Consider the following 20,950-nt stretch of genomic DNA (forward strand, 5'->3'; position numbering starts at 1 on the left):
CATCTCTTGACACTTTTTTGTTTCATTACTGTTGCTTCTTCTCTTATTCATGGCAATAAGTACTGATAGGGTTCATGTCCATTTTATTAACAGCAGCATGAGCTGAAAAGGTGGTGCTGATGTCCTGTTGGCTTGCAGTGACATAGGGCATCATGAACACATAATAAGGGAAAATGTTCATAACAAAGTCATCAGAATTGGCAGAAATTTTTTTCAGGTGGTTATTTCATTAATGGGAAAAAAAAGTTCATTTATCTCTGATCCTTTTAAATTTGACATTTATTTAATTTAATTATTTCAGTTACAATGTCTGAAAAGACATTTAACAGGAAAATGGAAGATTAAGAAGTTTGGCAGTAGAGTATGGATTTGTGTCTTCTTGCTGATCACTTGCCCTTAATCAGTTTTGCAGCCTACAGTCTGCTCAGTGACTCGCATTAAATGAATTTTGTCTAGTTTCTTGTATACTGAACTGTACTAGTATTAGTTCCCATCACAAATATATGATTGCTGTAACTGACGTGCTTCCCGGAAGTCTACATAAACTTCCATGGAATTCAATAGCAATAGAGCTCTCTCTTTGGCATAGTTGTTTCAGTCCAGAGCTATCCACTGTGAATTATTTTTCTGCTAAACATTGCTACTTTGGCTTATGGTCATTTTCTCACAGCCTGTATATTAGGACAGAGCAAAGCCTGCTTCAGTTAGTTTTCAGGTGTTACAGAAGAGATGTATAGAGGCTTCTGTCCCCTCATCTGTTGGAAATAAACCTTCAGACATTTTGCAATCCTGTTTCTGAATATAAGCACTGAGACAAAACTATTGATAGTACTTCTCTGTGTCTCTTTTCCAGGAGAAAAATGCGAGATGGTTGATGAAGTGAAGGGTGGAAGTGGGTGCTAATAGAGATTTTATTTTTTTTTTTTTCTGTCAGTGAAATTGGAGGGTGAGGGAGGAGGAAATTTTCAGACAAGTTTCTAAGTTCCAGCCAAAGGCAATTCTAGTATGAAAACCAATATCAGTAAAAACCTGAAAGGTTCACAAATTCAGCTATGTTTTACTTCCTGACCTAAATTCCAATGAAGCAGCTTAATTTTAACCCCAGCTTTTCTGCCTCCCCAAGACTGTTGCCAGTATTAATGCTTACTAAAAGCAGCAGGATGTGATTCATTTAATCCCTTAGTACTAGTCTGGATACCTGGACTGACTTCTCGTATCTTCCTTTTTCTTTGCCTTCCCGTAAGGAACTGTGAGGGCGACCTAAGCACAGTGTAGAGATTTGCAGAATTGCTTGTTCTTTACAGGAGGATATCCTTTCCCAACTTTCAGCAACAGCTTTTCAAAATTTCATAAACAAGGACACAGGAATAAATGAGCGTTCTAGAGTGTTAGCTGTTTGGTTTGTTCATGTTGTCTGCCCTTGGTATTGCCAAACACAAAAGCTAGGAACTCTGCCTGCCCTTTTTAAAATTTATTTTAATACTGAGTTCCATATCACACTTAAAAGCACCATATACTAGAAGAGTCTATTTGCTTAGCAATGAAAAACATGTTTGTGGGAGTTTTTTATTATTTCCAACTTGAACAATAGCCGGCACAAGCAATCTGGTCTAAATAAAATGTTAACTCTACTGTGAGCAGGGAATTGGGCAGGATGATATCTCAAGGTCTCTTCCAACATGAATAATTCTGTGATTCTGTTTACCTTTCTTTGTTCTCATGCTGAAGCTAGTTCCTCTTTACTAAAATAATGTTTTGAATAAAAGTCAAGGTACAGACATATATTTAATATTAACACATTATCCTCTTATGAGAAAGACAATTTAGAGGAGGATTAGCATCTACTAGAAAGGGTTACTTTTTACAAGGTCATGAGTATCATGTAAAACTGTGAAGAAGGTAAATCACAATTCGTCTATTGTGATAAACTTAAAATTATTATAACCATGATGTGACAGACACTAATTAATTTTATCATCCCAGGTTGATTTTACTGGTTTCCCATTTGCATGTAGCTAATGTCACTACTGTTCCAAAGGGAAATTTAAATTTTAAACTTGCATTTTGTGAAAGATGAACAACAGTAAGCAAAAGCATAATCCATGCTATTTAATTTTACTTGTGTTAAATCCTTTGGTTTTGTATATAGGGTAGGCTATTTCAGTTGGAAGGGATCTGCAGTGATCATCTAGTCCAACTGCCTGACCAATTCAGGACTGGCCAAGAGATCAAGCATGTTGTTAAGGGCATTGCACAAATGTCTCTTAAACACAGGCAGGCTTGGAGCATCGATCACCTCTCTAGGAAGCTGGTTCCAGTGTTTGACAACCCTTTCAGTAAAGAAGTGCTTCCTAATGTCCAGTCTAAACCTCCCCTGGTGCAGCTTTGAACCATTCCTATGCATTCTGTCACTGGATCCCAGGGAGAACAGATCAGCAACTCCCTCTTCACTTCCCCTCTTCAGAGCCCTGAAGAGAGCAATGAGGTCACCTCTCAGTCTTCTTTTCTGCAAACTAGACAAGCCCGAAGTCTTTAGCTGCTTCTCATAAGATACTCCTTCCAGCCCTTTCTCCAGCTTTGTTGCCCTCCTCAGGATGTATTCAAGAACCTTCACATGAGTCTTAAATTGCGGGACCCAGAACTGCACACAGTGCTTCAGGTAAGGCCACAGCAGCACTGGATACAGCAGGATAATCGCTGCTTGTGACCAGCTGGTTATGCTGTGTTTGATGCACCCCAGGATGCAGGTTGCCTTCTTGGCTGCAGAAAAATCAGACCAACTTAAGAGCTCCAAAGAACAACTAATAAATTTACAATCTTCTTAGCTAATATCACAAGTCACAAAAATTTCATAACCCCTATATTGGATAATGGTCTATGTTCATCTAAAAATTACAGCTCACTAAGCTGCAATTTCCCTGAAAATAGAACAGTATAATTTAGAAGTTGAAAAGCATGATTAGTAGCTCAGCTGGTAGAATAATTAGGAAATAGCCAGTTGTTTAGGGCTTAAGTTTGTGCTTTTCTTTTTTTTATTATATATTTTTCAGAAATGACATGTAGCTGTTTAGGACTGCAGTGCTTTAGCATTGTGTATTTTCAAATGCTTTTCATATCTTTAACATGGTGCACTGGATAAATTACTTGAGAAATTTATTTATCATTGTGACATGTTAGTTGACCTAGCCAATTTCCTGGTAGCATGGGAGTTTGTTACCACAGCATCTAAGCCTCATCCCTTGCTTAGGTAATTTATTTCTGTACCTCAGTGTAAAGCATAATTTTTGTAAAAGGCTTTAAAATTGCAAGGCTCCCAGTTCTAAGATAAAAATGAGTCTGTCAAAAATGACAGTGCCAGGTGAGGCCTTGAGCATTTGCTGTAATTAATTTTCCATTTTATGAGCAGGCCTTCTAGAAGAGAAAAGGTTGGCTATCATGCTAAAAAAAGTCATTTATAAAGTGAGGCTTTTAATTTTATTTTTTTCTCTTCTCACTTTAGTCTTCTTAAAGAGAAGACTAAGAATCTCTCCCGCCTGATGGCTGGCCTCTTTGCCATCAGACAATCAGTGGTTGTTAAAGTAGGATGCTAGTCTGAGAAGCTTTATTTAAATTACAAATAAGTCTGGTTTAAAGAGTTTTTTAATCTGTTTTGAGTGAACTTGAGGCCACAAACCACCCCTCAGCTTGTAGTAGTGCCTAGAATTGCTAAAGTACTTAGGGACAGCCCCATATTGTAGCATTTAGAGTTGCATCTAGGAATTACAGGCTTTGCTGTATTGCTTTGGAAAAAATGGCAGTGTTTTATTGCATTTTACATGGCACCACACAGTGCTGTTAATCTCCTATTTTTTACTGGCGTGGAAAATCACCCAAAGTGCTGTAAGAAAAATTTACTTTGCCTTGTAAAATTTTTGTATTACAGCTCCAAACCATATTAAATTCAGTAATAATCACCCTAAAAGATTCCCTGAAATCTACAATACTTTATTTTAAAATGTTTTCTTTAGAGGGCGATGAGAAGAAAGCAGACAGAGGCATGATAGAGATTGGCAGTATTTTGGATTAAAATAAAAGAAACAGTATTGTGACATTCAAACATCAACACTGAAGTTAAATACTTTTTTAAAGGTTTTTAATTCTCCCTCCTTAGTGGGTGGCCATATTTTTTTGCCTGCAGTTGTTTGTTGCTTATGTTCCCAACAAACAGAAGGCCAGACAATTGTCCTGCCATTTTTGGTTAGTTGTGAAATTACTCATAGTGCCACCATCAAATACCCCACTGTACTCAATAATTGCTGTAGTCCATGGAAGTCATCTCAAAATAAATATAAATAAATGACACCATAGAAATAAACAGAAGTTGTTAAGAACAGAAAGAAATGGGACAGCGAGGGAAAAGGGGGAAACATCACGCAATAATGAGCAGACTAATTTAGCATCTATTGGATCTGTATTTACTTGCTGCTGATGTTCTAGTGCAGAAAGGAAACTTGCGTTTCCTTTGGACAACTCCATCACACTGTCATTTTTTGATGTCACTGATGCTACTCTTTTTTTTTGTTTGTTTCTCTAGATTTACATAAATTGGAAGAAAGCGGGAATGAGGTAGAACAGTCATGATATCAAAAGAATCGTGGCTGGTTTTATGACATAACAATTGAAATGCTGTGTGTTAAATTTAGATACTATTTTCTATAGGAGTTTCTCCCTTCTTCCTTTAAAACAAACAAACAAAAAATAGTTATACTTTTGGGAATGATCAACAAAAGCCTCCACATAGAAATCTTTACTCTCTGAAAAGATGTTTTCTGGGTCAATTTAATCAGATGACCAAAGCTTTTAGATAGTTCAATTTGGGAGGCTAAATCCCTTGGTTGTTAGTACTGCTCCTAGGGAGAATTTTTTAATGCAAATATTCCAGTTGAACTCCCAGCAGAGCGAAGTATAAATGACACTGAATCGTTGAGAAGGCCCTCTCTAAGAAGTCAAGGCAAGCCAAGCAGCAGCCACTGCTAATTTTCTGTTGTGTATCCAGTTTGTCTTTGGAGTCTAACACAGACACTACAATTTTCTTGCTGCTTGAAATCCCATGAGTGTTAAAACTGATCCAAGCACAAAGTTCGGGTTAAGTTCTGAAATTTCCAAAATATCAGAAGTTGTTTTCAGTTTTCTTTCCAGCACCTCCTTGCTCCCCAAGCAATTTGCTTGTAGGGGATGAGAGGGGTGGGTTTCCCTATGCAATATGGAAAATAAGGTTGATTGATTTCAGAATGATAAGCTCTTTTGTTGTTTTGGGTTTTTTTAAAGGTTTGATTATCTGGCATATCTGGAGCATTAACACCTCCAGGCTGAATGTCAGGATTTCCAAACTACTGAAATTTCAATAGCTGACATCTATTGAGCTTGTACTTCTTCTGAGCTTGGCTGCATGCCATAAGTATTACATCCACAGATATACTTTTCCAGTCACCTTATGACATATGTTTGACTGCATGCCAAATGTAACAGAATTAATTGTAAAACTGAGTATTTTTGTTTAAATATAACATATCCATCTAGCTAGTTGGTAAATTACTCTGGAGGAGGTATTTAGGCACATAACCCTTCACTAACCTCCTTTAGGGATCTCATCTTCTGTATCTTATTTCTAGCTTCCTGTAGACAGGAAAAAGGGAGCCCTAAACTTCTCACTTTACTCAACATAAATTTAAAGCTTATTGTAGAAAACATCACTGACACAGGATGAACAGCTTTTATGAAATAAAGAGATCTTTTTATTTTGTTACATGGTTGAATATAGCTGCCAGTCACCTGGTACTACTCTGTGTGTAGTAATTTTGTCAGTAATCATAAAAAAATGCATGATTTAGGCCAAATTTAACTTAGAAGAAATTTACATTACTCTGTGAAAATAACGTGTGAAGATACTGAATTTATATTCTACTGAATGTGAGTGAAATGTGAGTAGATATTAATACACTACTTTATCAGAAAATATAAAATGTGCCTTAAGAGTGAATGGAAATGAAAGTGCCTAACATGGAGATTTACTCACCATTTCATTACATGTTCTTTAAATAAAATTATCTAAAGCTTAATGACCAAGGTGAACATTTCAACATTGGTCTACAAAGTAAATAAATCACAAAGTGTGGAATGAAATCTCTCCTTTAAAAGTTTACTTAAGACTGTAAATATTTTTTTAATTGATTTTAATGGTGATGTAACAAGGTAAATTCCTTTTGGAGTTTACCTAAAGTTACCTGAAATCAAAGCCTGAAAAATAGTATATATTTTAAAATATACAAAAAAAAAAACCCAGCCAAAATAAAGAGGAAGAAAAATCCTATGCCTGTATTTCTTTACTATATTATTTTGAATGCTTATATAAAGTAGGATTGCTTTTTGTAATGTGAGACCCATGAAATAAGAAAATGGAAGACAAATATATTATTGTTTAATCTATTATATCTCTAATATATTATTGTTTAATCAGATAAATACTGCTTTACTTGAAGAAAATACTACCTTAATAGGCTTAATCATGCCCCAAATCAATAGAGTTATGAGCTATGCTTTAGATTCCTAAATCTATGTCTATGGACAATGCTTCTATCTCAGCTCTCTAATTATCATACCATTAATTATCCCTGTAGATGTAAACCTAAGAACCCAGTTGATGTTATTACTCTTCAAAATAACCTTGGCTCATAGAACTATGCCAACTTCATAGAATCTCAGTCATGTTAGTAGATGGATTTTCAGTCAACAACAATCCACTTGTGGTTGAAGGAGGACTAACATGATATATTTAGATAGAAGTGCAGCACTTAAGGTGCAAACAGGATTAAACTAAACCAAGACATTGCATTTTACTGATTCTACCAAGGCTTATTTTTAAAAGTAATATACTGGATTAAAGAAGCAGTACGCATAAACTCACATGGGTATAGGTATCCTGGTCCAGTGAAATGACTGGGAAGGAGAGTGTCAGTCATGACCTCAGGACCAGGGGTATATGAATGTGTCACACTGGACAATGATGAGAAAGTTGCCTTGCATTTACTGTGAGGTAAAGATTCGTATACGGTGAATGATCGTGTATTAGTAGATAGAGAATTATACCCTAGCTTCCTTCAAAATAATCAAATTCTTGCTGTCATACACCAAAATTAATACATTACACCAAAGAGAAGTAAAATTATCTTGTTCTGGAAGGTATTAGAGAGCCAAATCTTGAGAGAATCAATGCTAATAACAGTACTGTTTCACAGTTTGGTCATCTAAGGGATATGAGACAGGAAAATGTTTTTTTTTTAAAGTTAGCATCTTTTAGAAGCCCACTGATATTAGTTGGGCTAAGAGGACTTTCTGTGACTGTAATCTCCTCCCTGCACAACTATGTGTTTTTCTAATTATATATATAGTACTTCTCATTACAAATCTTGCTTCATGTGTTTTTTTTCTGGGCCAGATGTTAACCTCTAGAAGTCACTGCTTCTCTGTCATGTTCAGTTGTTTTTACTTAATTATGATAAAGATGAGCTTAAGAGGCAAGAGTTGTGTCTTTGCTGCACAGGAAATACAGAGACAGATAAATTTTGGATCTTTGATGTCAACAATGCAAGTCCCATGTATTTCAGTGGGACTGGCATTTCACATAAAAGTTATGGTGCAATATATTCACATTGTAATGCAGAATGAAGGTGAAAGAATTATAGAAATAATAACAAAATGAAATGTAGAAATAATAGCAAAATGAAAGAACAGAAGAATCAATCAATTTAGATGCTTGAATACTAGCTGTAAAAGTGATTTAAGTGTTAATATTTAGAGGAGGGATGGAGAGCTTGCATAAGTCAGTGACCTAGTTGCAAGATGAACTAGTTCCTGTTTCTTTGTCTAGCTAACTAAAAACTTCCGGAATTTATCACTAATTCACTCATTTATACACCATTTAAATTGTGTTTTGCCTGTCCTGTAACAGACATTTTTAAGGCAAAATAAGCTGGTTATGAAACAGATATGCAGGTCTGAAATAACTCACAGAAACATCAAATGAAGTCACAGGTTCAGTTCAGACCTTTTTACTATCCTTAGTCTCTCTATGACTTTAAAATGTCTTGTAGAGGAAGAAGGAAATATGTAAAATAATAGTTTTCTGTATTCAGTGTCCGCAGTTTAATCAATCTCCCATTTAGAAATTTTTACATAATTCAATTATTTTTATTTTAAAAGTGAATGCTTGCCAGAGAAAATTTAGCAGAAGTGGGGAATGTCGGTCAAATGCTTTTGTGACACAAACTGGAGTTCTTTATACAATCACATTATTACCAGTTAAAGCTGATAAAACTGTATTGAAGAGTGAAATCTCTGCTCTACTGATTAAACCCTTGCACTGTTTGAAGAAAAAAATAATATTTGCAAAATAAAAAGTTGGTTTAAATTGCAGAGGCCACCTAATTTGTTGAACCACCTTATTGGTTGCTGCTGTTTCATCATAGTTTCCACAAGAGGGTTATTCAGAGCTGATTTTACTAGCATCTCAGGGTCCTGTCAACCAATAAAACAAAAAAACCCTTGTAGTCAGCTTCTACAAAGAACTGATCTTAAAAAACAAGCTCCTGACTTCATATTTAAACACTTAAGCTGTTTGGCTCCCAAAGCTGGAAGCAACCAGCCATTCTGATTTGAAGTCTGCATGATTTGTGGAGAATGGAGTATTTCTGAAAGCCAGAGCAAATGACAAACGAGGTTATAAGAGCCACATGTCAGTTACGTTCACTTTTTACCTTTTAAATTTGTTGATGTTGCTGGAAAGTGGTAATCGTGGGCAATTTATTTAGGAATAAGGAGGGAAAAAAAAAAAAAAAAGAAGTTGTATTTATGTTTAGTTTAGGCCAAAATAATTTTCTTCCTAGTAGCTTTTAAAGTGCTGTGTTTTGGATTTAGGATGAGAATAGTGTTGATAACATACTGATGTTTTTGTTGTTGCTAAGTAGCACTTAGCCCAAGTCAAGGACTTTTCAGCTTCCTGTTCTCTGCCAGTGAGGAAGTGAAGAAGCTGGGAGAGTGCACAGCCAGGACAGCTGACCCAAACTAGCTAAAGGGTTATTCCATACCATATGTTGTCATGCTCAGTATGTAAACTGAGGAGAGTTGACCAGAGGAGATTGTTGCTTGAGGACTAGCTGGGCATGGGTCAGCAGGTGATGAGTCATTGCATTGTGCATCACCCGCCTTCTTTGGAATTTCTTTCTCCTTCTTTTTGTTATCTTGCTTTTCTTGCTATTAGTATTAGTAGTAGGAGGAGGAGTAGTAGTAGTAATATTAATATTAGTATTTTTTTAAATTTTATTTCAATTATTAAACTGTTCTTGTCTCAACCCTTGAGTTTTGCTTTTGGTTTTGATTCTCCTTCCCACCAAGTGGGTGGAGTGATCAAGCAGCTGTGTGGTGCTTAGTTGCTAGCTGCGGTTAAATCACAACATTTTTTAATGGAAAACTGTTTGTCCTCATTATAGGCATTAGATTAAGGTCAGGAGAATACCAGCACAGTCATCCAAATCAATTATTGAAGTGTCTTCATTAAGTTCTTCTTCTCCCCCCAGCAATAAGATTGCCATTTATTGTTTTATGATTCTGTCTCACTGATCTCTGCACTGAAAAGCCATAAATATGCCAGTGCGTCTCTGCAGAGGATCTCCATTAGGGCTTGGGCTAAGACCACACACTTACTTCTCCTGAGCAAAGCAGTAGTTGTCAGGTAGCACCTTTTCATTAGCTACCGACCTGGACTGGATATGAACTGGGTGACCAACAGGTGAAAGGTATTTTGTATCCCATTATTAATCCTCAGAGCCGTCAAGTCCTTCCATTAAAATCTTATGAATAACTTTTTTATCCTTCAAATAAGTCTGCTAGCATGCAGTTGTAAACTTTTTTTTGTCTTTGTAAAATTGCCAACGCATGTGGTGGTGCATATACAACTGCACACCCATGCTGCTAGAAATTGGGATGTTTCCAGTGGTTCTCAATGTCTACATTTGTGTGGGTCGACACACGTAACAGTGAACATACACACAAAATGCCTTCCTGCCCCAAGTCAGTATTTTTCAGCTGTATAAACAATTATTTGTAATTTCTTTTAAAGTTCCCTTATTCCCTTATGCCATATGTTTTATTTAATAATGAACACATACAGTGGGAAGTGACAGTGACTGAAACTGCTGTTTTAATCTCACTATATAATGTGTATGCTGTGTTATGGTAGTTAAGGTGTAAATTAGATAGTTGAAAAAAGTTGATAAAGTTTTATTGTGAAATGGCCTGATTCAGTAATTTGACAGAACTTTATATCATTTGGCACAAACATAAGATGTATTAAATCTGTGCTGAGGTATTGACATTGTAGCAGCAGGCAAAGGGCACCAAAGAGGACATTGTAGATGTTGTGATGCAAGGCTCCTCAGATGGCAGTTCTGCAAGAAAAGGCTTTTATTCTTCCTTTTGATTTTTTTGACAAATGTGGATGTATGAAAATAATGGCCAATGTGAAGAAACAGAGCTATGTGGATAATTTGTAGTCAGATAATTTCATGTCTTTGGTGATATAATGTAAGGTTTTTCTCTCCTTTATCTGTTAATGAGTATTTGCCTCTGTTAACAGCGCAGTCATTCCTGAGTCATTCCTGTGATGCTATGTACACTGGCACCTGTCATCATTATGTACTGCAGGTCTCCTGACTGGCCTGAACTTGAGTGCAATATGCCATTTAGAAAATGCCAAAAACAGTAAAGCAGTCATGTATTTTTTGTGAACCCAGTAAATGAAAAGTAATCATGTTTGACAAATGTTTGTGGCCTTATAGTCACAGCTCTGTAGGCAGAAGCTAGGAACTTTTTGACTGTATTAAATAAACTAGAAATAGTTCATTTTACATTCCAGAAACAGACACAGAGACAAAGTGCAATCAGCTAAAACTAATTATGTTAGTCTGTTAAAAAAAAAAAAAAAAAAAAAAGCACAACCAAAACAGCAATGATGCAAAATCTGTACATGTTAATTCTGTCAATGCTTCATGATACATATGCCTAGTGCCTGCCATTTTGATGCCTCAAGGCTGGGCTTGCATATGACATGGTACATTTTGCCAGACTAATAATGCCAACCTTAGAGTTAAATGTGCAAAAATTAGTGTTTAATTATCACCCTCTCACCAGTTATTTTAATTTGAATAATTATTTTATAGTCACCAAAATTTACATTGAGTTTTCAATTGGAGATGATTTTCTTCTTCACTTTTTGTTCTCAGTTATGGTTGAAAAAGAAAATGCATTTCATCTATAGATGTGGCTTTATGCACTTAGTAGATGAGGACAAATCAGTCTGGGCTACAGATGATAAGGTTTTTTTGTTTGTGTTTTTTGTTTTGTTTTGTTGATTTGAATTTTTAAAAAATATTTAGAAAAAAATAAAACAAAACACAGATGAGAGGCACTGCAGTATAAGACAGAGCACTTTATTATGTAGTTGCATCATTTGATTGACAGAAGCCTTGTGCCACGTGGATATAGTTTTAAGGTATATGGGTTTACCAAAGTAAGTTTAATAAATAATAAGGCTAAATTCTTGCCTCCAATGGACATTTATTTTGTGAAACTGGAATATTGTAAATGATAAGCCTGCTTGTATCTCTGCCAGGATGATCTCTTCGAAATGCTGCCTCTATGTTCATTTAATGGAACTTGGTCTTGATATAGTTCTTGGTGTGCTGCACAACTTCTTTCTCTTTATTTCATTGTCTCTAAGGCCCTTGAGGGAAACACTGAGAGTCTGGAGCAGCTGTAATCATGAACAGACATGGTTATTATTCCTATGTTAACTTGTGGGATAGTGCAGGATCTGTGCAGTGCCTGTTTCCAGACCACAGAACTTGAGAAAGCCTATATGCTTATATCTGTGAAATAATACTCAAGGCAACCTTGAGAGGTGAAGACCACAATGCCTTTCTTCCACAGTGGTTAAGCTTAACTGTTCTTTATTCTGGAGGCCTTTAATTTTGTAGCACAAACCGCAGCAACTAATTTCATGGGGATAGGGATAAGCAGGTCACAAGTATCTTATTGAGTAACTGATGGTGATTTGTGTTTTGAGAATCAGACTAGGCTAATCCAATATTACTGTTTTCTTCATGAAAAGAGTAATGGCCACTAATGGATCTGCTCTGACATTTGTATACCATAATGCAACCTTAGTGGCTTGGTGATTTTAATGGTTTAGAGCATGTCTATTCTTTTTACAATAATTTCTGCTGGTTAGGGATTTTTAACTGTTTCATTGTACTATTCCATTGTCTTTAAAAATTACCTTTTCTATTTCAGTTATGTTTTATGGTTGACATAATTGATTTCTGATGAAATCTTACTTCTCATATTAAAATCAGAAATATTTTCTATTTATATACCTTCATTTGTGGCGACTTTACTGTTAACTGTGTTATTTAGGGCACAGGGAAACTGAATGAAGCTGCATTAGGGGGAGTTAAGATTAAATATCAGGAAAAGCACTGGGAGAGAGTGGTCAGTCACTGGAATAGACTTCCCAAAGAAGTGGACATGGCACCAAGCTTGTCAGAGATTAAGGAGCTATTGCACAACACTTTTAGTGATATGATTTAGGTAGTCCTGCAAGGAGCAGAGAACTGGACTGTATGATCCTTATGGGTCCCTTCCAACTTGAGATATTCTACGATTTCATAGAACCAAAACATGTTTTTTCCTTTCCTCTCCCCCCCTATTTTTTTTTGTTCTTTTGTTTTTGTTTTGTTTTGTTTTAAGAGCATGACTAAAGCTCCCTCCTACCTTCTCTTCTGATTTTGGCTTGGGTCTGTGTAATGCTCATTTTGATGCCTGTCCAGAAAAGTAGCAAGGAGCTTGATGATCACCCAAAGCCCTTTAAAATATTTTTTGGCAATACATTTCTAACGCTTCCTTACCTCTTGGACATTGACGATGTTGGATGCATTTCTTTCTCAGTCTGGAGATCTACAGCATGAAGTAGCTGACCACAAAACTTACTGTAACACTTAAACATTCATATCTACTTCATTTAAGTCTGGTGATAATAGTAGTTGTTTTACTCTAGTGCCGGGAATTTGGAAATTGTAACTGTACAGAACAGTAACACAGTGTTAAAAATAATTTTTCCTTCTTTTTGTTTTTTTTTAAGGGACGCAAAAGTGAGGCAGAAAAGTACTTTGTGAAAGCTATTCAGCTGGATCCTACCAAAGGAAACTGCTACATGCATTATGGTACGTTTCAGATAGATTGGGTTTCCACACATATTCCAGGATTGTTGTTAATCTCTCTGAGTCATTAAGGATTTGAAGAGTGCTACTGGCAAAATACCTTCTTTAAAGGGAAGGGAACTAATCTACCATGTATAACTTCATCTCCATTTCAATTTGTTAATCACTGTAGAAGGAGAGGTGAAGATTTCCGTATTTTGCATAGCTTTCCTCCTGTGAGGGGATTTTCAGTACTATGGCCTCTCTGGGAAAGAAAAAAAGGTGACTGTTGCCATATGTTGAAGTTTCGTGGCCTGGAATATTATTACAGTTTTGGCCTAACTTGGCTTGCTGTTGGTGGGTGGGCAACTAGTTTTATTTCAGTGTGTGTGAGTTCTGTTTATCAAAGTGTCTGCTTTTTGTTGAAGACTTACGGGCCTTACATCTAGCCCCTTCCCAGCATCTTCATGGCTTGAAATGGATAATTATTACAGAAGGTTTTGACTGGTTGGCCATACCGTTGTCATACTAGGCCATGCATGTGTTTAAAGCACACAGTTAATATGAAGATATCTTTAGAATTTTGGATTGTTTTTGCTAGATGTGCAAAAAATATTTTCAGATCTGATTAGTCCCAAAGAACCAAAAATATTTAACATTATGGACTAATTCTTACTGTATTTTAAAGCTGACAATGGACAAATTTTGCATGTAAAATCAGAGATTACATTTTTTCTCAGCATGAAAATGTCAGAACAAAGAATAAAATAGTTGGCATCAGCCCTAGAAAACCACATACCTCACAGAACACCAAATTAATATAGTGGTCACTTGGGTCACAACAATGTGTTGATGGAGTAGCAGTAATAAATGGACTGAAGATTTTCTTCCAAGTGCACATGCATGCACACACTTAAAATTTGTGCTCTCAGGATGTGCAGATGTTCTTTTTGACTTCTAACCTTTTCGACTTTTTTTGGAGGTATCAGGAAATATTGTTGATATTCTGTAACTTTTAAGGGGTTATGCTTGTATTATAGTGTGCTTTAATTCAGGATTTAAGCCAGAGAAGGCTATTCCTAGATGTGATTTGGTGCAGGAGTCAGCATATTTGATAACATGAAAATTTGGAGAGAGGTGAACAGTTTCATGGTTCTTCTTGTGTTAATACCACCACAGGACATTTATCTGATCGAGCTAGTGCTATAATTGGTTCTTTATAGGTAATTTGCTGTCTTTGGATTTCAGTGGATTTAGATTTGAAGCAGTGTTTCTGAAACTCATTATGCTTGGAGATGTCTGAAGGGGGAACTAGTGAAAAAGCAGAAGAGATACAAATTCTTGCACACTGTAGTGTTGCTGCTTCATTGGACAGTAGGGGGGGAGTGGCTTTTGCTCTGGTAACCACAAAGGATGGCAGTCCCCCCTCAGGCTGACATGCAGGCAGCTGCTCACCTGTCCAGTTTTCTCCTTCTTTTCCCTTTTCTCCTTCTTTTCTGCTTTTCTCCTGCTTTCTCTCTTTTTCATTTCTCATATGCGAGTTACCTGAACATCAGAACTTTGTGCATAACTATTTTCTGAATATCTGAGTCTCGCTGTGTGATCTGAGAGAAGCTACTCAGGTACACAGTACACTACCAGAAAAATCTAACAGATTAAAGAGAGACAATACATGTAAATGAAGAAGAAAAAATGTCAGAGGAATGATTAAGAGTGGTGCCTCTTTTTCTTTTTTTTTTTTTTTTAATTCTCTGGCAATGGAAATATTTATTTTTGTCACAGCCTACAAGTTTTCAAACTAAAACACCGGGTTACGCTGATCCAGACCTCAGAAACATGGTGTTCCCTGGTAGCTCCTCCTGTGGCTAATCCCAAATCCTCTCCTCCTGGGGAGAAGAAAGCTGTGGAATCTGAGGATAAGTAATTTCTGAGAGCAGTATTTTTGTTAGAGAAGCACAGTATAATAAAGCAGAGCATTCCCATGCTCAGCCATTGCTCTAACAGTGCTTTGTATTGGGAAGAGTTGATAACAATTTATCAGCAGCACCAGCATAACCTTTTGCCACCAGTGGGTGTGAAGAACATACTTGGGATGGCTACCAACAGCATTCAGTAGGTTATCCTGTTAACAAAAATCATATAAAGTCATCCTGAAAGCTTCCTTAGCATTGTTTGAGTGCTAAATCCATTGCTTGAGGAGATTATTTCATATTCTAGATTCGAAAGCTCCTTTAAAGTCTGAGGCTTTTTACTGGGTATATTTGATACATAATTTATTAAAGAAGGCTTAAAGTGAGCAGGTTTGACTAAACCAAATTAAACAGCGCAGGGGCACAGCTGCCATCTCACCATGGGTTGCAGGGAAACTTCTGCTTGGGCACCTTCTTCCCCTTCTTCCTCATAAACCACCAGCACTGCTCTCCTCCCCCAGCCCAGCTCTTCTCCCCTAAGGGCTTCTCTGCTCAGGTGTTAATGTTGATTCTTTCATCTGTTAATCGTTGAGGCGCATCTATTTTCTCTCTAATGGCTCCTTGGCTGGGTTTCGGAGCAGGGGGAGCTTCTCAGCTTCTTACGGGAGCCACTCCTGGGGCCCTTCCCCTGCTACCAAAAAACTCACCAAACCAGAACAAATTGTTAACAAGTGTGCCGAATATAGACATTTTAAGCCATGTCAGACCAGAGGCATTATGGCCCAGAAGTTATTTTGTTTTGGATACAGATTTGACCACGCCCAGAGAAAATGGAGATCTCCCATTTTTTTGCTGCATTGAGCTCATTTTAGGAGAAGAAAGATTCTGTGTAAAATTTGTGGATGCAGAGAGATGAGATTAATTTCACACAGTGAAATGCTTAAGTGCTTGTCTGTTTGAAAAGAAACAAAAATAAATTCTCCAGTATCTTTTCATCAAGATGGTTAGTTGAATGCAGTGTGGTTGAGTAGTTTGAAGTAGTTGAAGGATTTCTGCACTAGTTTTCACTTAAACAAGTCAGCAAACAAAACAAAACAAAAAATCACAGAACGCTACAGTGAAAACTGTACAAATATTTTACTTCAAAAAGCTGGGTTTCGGAGCAGGGGGAGCTTCTCAGCTTCTTACGGGAGCCACTCCTGGGGCCCTTCCCCTGCTACCAAAAAACTCACCAAACCAGAACAAATTGTTAACAAGTGTGCCGAATATAGACATTTTAAGCCATGTCAGACCAGAGGCATTATGGCCCAGAAGTTATTTTGTTTTGGATACAGATTTGACCACGCCCAGAGAAAATGGAGATCTCCCATTTTTTTGCTGCATTGAGCTCATTTTAGGAGAAGAAAGATTCTGTGTAAAATTTGTGGATGCAGAGAGATGAGATTAATTTCACACAGTGAAATGCTTAAGTGCTTGTCTGTTTGAAAAGAAACAAAAATAAATTCTCCAGTATCTTTTCATCAAGATGGTTAGTTGAATGCAGTGTGGTTGAGTAGTTTGAAGTAGTTGAAGGATTTCTGCACTAGTTTTCACTTAAACAAGTCAGCAAACAAAACAAAACAAAAAATCACAGAACGCTACAGTGAAAACTGTACAAATATTTTACTTCAAAAATAATCTTATTTCCTGCATAATTTGATGTTTAGAAAACAAACACCCAAAAAACCCCTACCAGTAAAGCAGGGTTCATTTTACTTGTTAAAAATAGCTTTTGCTACCATGTCTCTTAAAATACATGAGGTGGCCTCTCTCCAACATAACGAGCAACTAGTGAGGAAAAAAAGAGACAGAAACGAGTGGGGTTTCAAGATTAATGTGTTTACAGAGGTCCCTCCTCCCTTACATTTGTAATGGCTTAATTGGAATGGGGAACTGTGGAACCCAACAGGATGTTCAAATTATCTCTGTTTTTAGTAATCACCAATGAGACCTCCTTTTAAAATAGTTTCCTTTGAATAATGCGTTGTTTCTAATAACTAAATTGTTTAATGATTCCTGGTTAATTATAAAAATGGATTATTCTTATTCGTTTAATTATGCATTAACTTAATTAGGCAACTCACATTGATCATCTGCCTTTTTCAGTGCATTCCCAGTTACAGATCTAAAACAAAACAAGAAACATGCTGTCAGACTAGGTAAAACTGAATCCTATTAGCTATACTCTCATTGAAGGAAGAACAAATTAACATGTTCCCAAACATTTTATTTTTTTTTTTTTTTTTTCATTATCTTTCACTTTTGAATTTGTGATAATTTAGTATGGTTTTTAATAGATATTATGGTATTATCTGGGTTTTTTTAAACAGGTTTAGGTTCTGATTTTGCATTTTCACTGACATCCTGGGTCTTCCTTATCATTGTTTCAGCACAGAGCTTTCCGCCTTTCTGATGCCTAAATTTTCTCCTGTCTGTGAACACTTTGTATCAGTCTTGCTCCCAAAGATTACTAGTTTACCACTTTGCAGTCCCAGCCTGAAAATGGTTGGAACTACTGAGGTTTGAGCTTCAAAATATGTTTCATTGAAATATGATAGCAGGGGATTTTTCAGGCGCCATTTTTTTCAGTCTTTAAGTTAAACAAGTGCCTGTGTTAGTGAGTATGAAAATTTACATATGTTTATGGATTTGCATTCAATTTTCTTCTTAAATGTGATATGTTTCTTATTTCTGTGTAGTCACATTGTTCACAGTGTTGGAGCTCTGTCTTTGTTCTTCATTGCCTGAAGAGCAGTCTGGGAAAGCTTTACTTTTCTACCATGTATTTAAGGAAAATATCTTATGAAGAAATAAGTGCAATAATATAAAAATAAAATGTCAAAGTTTCATTGATGAGAAAAATATCAGTGGTGAGCAAGTAACATAGTCTGACTCATTTCTTCATGAGTGTTTTAGTCCTGTGGAAGAAATGTCACCCTAGTCCATAGGTCAGTTTTTATCTTTGTCAATGAAATTAATAACACTGATTTCACAATTCCTAATTCCAATGAATGAATTGTCTATTTCTGACTGATCTAAATGAAATACATGCTGGATGACAAATGAAAGAGAGTGCCTGGATCTGCTCCCTTGGGAACACCAGGTGCTCCATGGTGACTGTGTATTGAGAAAATAAATTCCTTAATGTAATGGGGTCAAAACCAACCAGATGTAGTGTGTCCATCGCTCAGTAACTTTGCCAGCCTTCACAACATGGACTCATGAACCTCTTAGAAGAGGAAAAGTTTTTAACCTTTTGAAGTCTTTTAGAAATCCAAGATTAGATAGATAATTATATTGTTTGGAAACTATAAAACAAGTTTATGATAGTCAAATAACACCCAAAACATATATGCTCTTTGGAGGAAGGGTGTCTCTGTCTTGAGCATGTAGTGCTATCGAGTTAAGATTCTGACTTTGGACTATGGCTTATGCCTCCTCCTACAATATCAGTGAATGTCATTCCAGGAAGACAGGATTCCTAGACCCAAAATAGGAAGAGAGATGTAACTGACTTGCAGAAAGGCTTCATTAAACTTCTGACCTTTCTGCTCCCAGAAGTCTCTGTAATAACTTTTAAGAAAATCTTGAGTTGCTGTTAAGACAGACTGTATTTCTTAACTCCAAACTGGAGCTGGAGAAGAGTATACGAGAAATTGAGCTATTCAGAAGAATATACCTATTTTAAGTCTTGTTTACAGTTTTCTTGGCAACTGTGAAAAATTAGTGTACAAAGGTATATGTGCATAAGCTGTCAAGTGCTTTTTGTTGCTCTCTAGGCTATTTCTATCACAAAACATTAAAAGAAGATTATTACAAATCACTATAGTAACTATTTATTCCAAACTCCCTTTAGAACCAATCACTTAAGTGGAATGCAGTGAAGTATTTTCAAACAGGCTAGGTCACCAACCCTAAACACCATGGAATTTCCATGTTTCTTGCTCTTCCCTTGAGTTTATCCTTAAATCTAATAATTCTGACATCCCAAATACATTGTTGACTCTGCTTCCTCAGCACAATATACTAGACAAGATGTGGTATAGAAGTTGAAGATCAGAGGCAGGGTAGGAATGTGGTTTTATGCTGCTTTCATGTTGCCAATATGTGAGGTTTCTGCAGGAACTGAAAAAGCTTGTGTAACAAAAAAATACTTTTTTTGTTAATGATCATATATTAACCTCTGAGTGCCATTTTATGATGATTTTTTAAGAGATAGCCTGGAGCTGCTACACAAGTTTAACTGGATAGTTCTTTTCCATCCAGGTTCAAGTTTTCCAAACCTTATACATCATCAGGTGTCTGGGGAATGACATAGGGTCCAGAATCTTGCTTAGTATTTGTAAAACGTGAAGTCCTCTGTATTATATGATTCCATCATTAATCTTATGTTTTAGTGAGAGCTTCCAATGATCCAGATGTGGTCATGAGTTCAGTCATCAACTCCCATAGGCTTGCAATTTCATTTATTCTCTCTTATCACTGGTTGTGCTCTGGATTACATCCAATGGTATATTTAGCATAACTGCAACAGATAAGTTTTTCAGACAAAGAAAAAGGCTAATAAAAAATATTTTTCTATGCCAATGCAAATACTGATGTTGCAGTACCCACTGGCTTGCATAGTCTTTCTATATATTTTATTTGCATGAAATAATTTTCTCAATGGTAACAAGTACAGGGGATAAATTCCCCAAAAGCCCTTCCAGTGAGAGAGCCAGAGAACAGCTTTAAATAGAGATGGAATCGAATATAAAAAGAAATTAGAATGCTGCTACCATCTAGGTGATTCTGATGTAAGTTAAGTTCCCTTTGCTTTCCCCATCACATCCTACACATTCAGCAAGAAATTGTCTTAACAGGGCTGAAAAGCAGGATCTTTAAGCAAACATTCACTTGCTCTGGGAACTGCTCATTCACAGCCAATGAATCTGTTTTGAAACTCTTAAAGGAAGCAGTTGCATTAGGTCATGTCTGTTGACTTGGCATCTTGCAACACTGATTCATCACCTGAAAAGCTTTGGAAAACAACTCAGAGACATGGTCTCTCCTCTCATTTCTTCCACAGAATGCTGTTGAAATTTTCCATTCAGAAATCTCTAGTTGTATCTGCTCTTTTACTCTGCATTGCTACAGCAGAGTTAAAGTTGACAGTGACTTCAGCTGTGGGTCTGCTCATGCCAGTGAAAATGTCATTCAATTCTCTAGACACCATCGTGTAGCTTTGCTGTGTGCTTCAAAGACAGACATAGTGTGCATTGGGTCAGCCAGAACTTGATCTCTGTTTTGGCTTCTGTTGAAACTTGACATGCTTTGGAAGTACCAAATCAACTTCAAATCCTCAATGTTGAATGTGCTGAAAGAACTTCTAGTGATGTTTATTATAAACAGATTTGACAGTTAAGTCCATGGTAATGATATATCCACTTTTCGTGTTAATATAGTTAAGTTGCTGCCACTGAAGGATAAAACTCTTTTGAAGAGGATAAGATGCAGAAGGCTTACTGACAAATGGATAGTAAAAGAAGCAAGTGCTAAATGTTCCCTATTATGATTGGATTAGAAGTTTTTTCCTTCTTACTCTGAAGATTGTTAACGCAGTTTTGCCTGGATTAATGAAGATACAAAGATAGGAGTATAAGTAGTTGAAGTTTGATTCAGTGCAGGACCAACAGCATCCTGAGAACACCAAAAATGGTTCTTTTTAAAAGC

General features: G+C 36.5%; 1 protein-coding gene across 1 annotated transcript in view; it reads left to right on the forward strand.

Annotated features, from left to right (window-relative positions):
* The window catches only part of TMTC2 (transmembrane and tetratricopeptide repeat containing 2), a 270,784-nt gene that overhangs the window by 215,283 nt on the left and 34,551 nt on the right, over positions 1–20,950 (forward strand). The window contains exon 9 of the mRNA XM_010008050.1: positions 13,232–13,313. Within this exon, the coding sequence (XP_010006352.1) occupies positions 13,232–13,313 (82 nt within the window). The remainder of the gene's footprint in view (positions 1–13,231; positions 13,314–20,950) is intronic.

Source organism: Chaetura pelagica, unplaced genomic scaffold (genome assembly GCF_000747805.2).
Source record: "Chaetura pelagica isolate M959 unplaced genomic scaffold, ChaPel_1.0 scaffold50, whole genome shotgun sequence".
NCBI lineage: Eukaryota > Metazoa > Chordata > Aves > Apodiformes > Apodidae > Chaetura > Chaetura pelagica.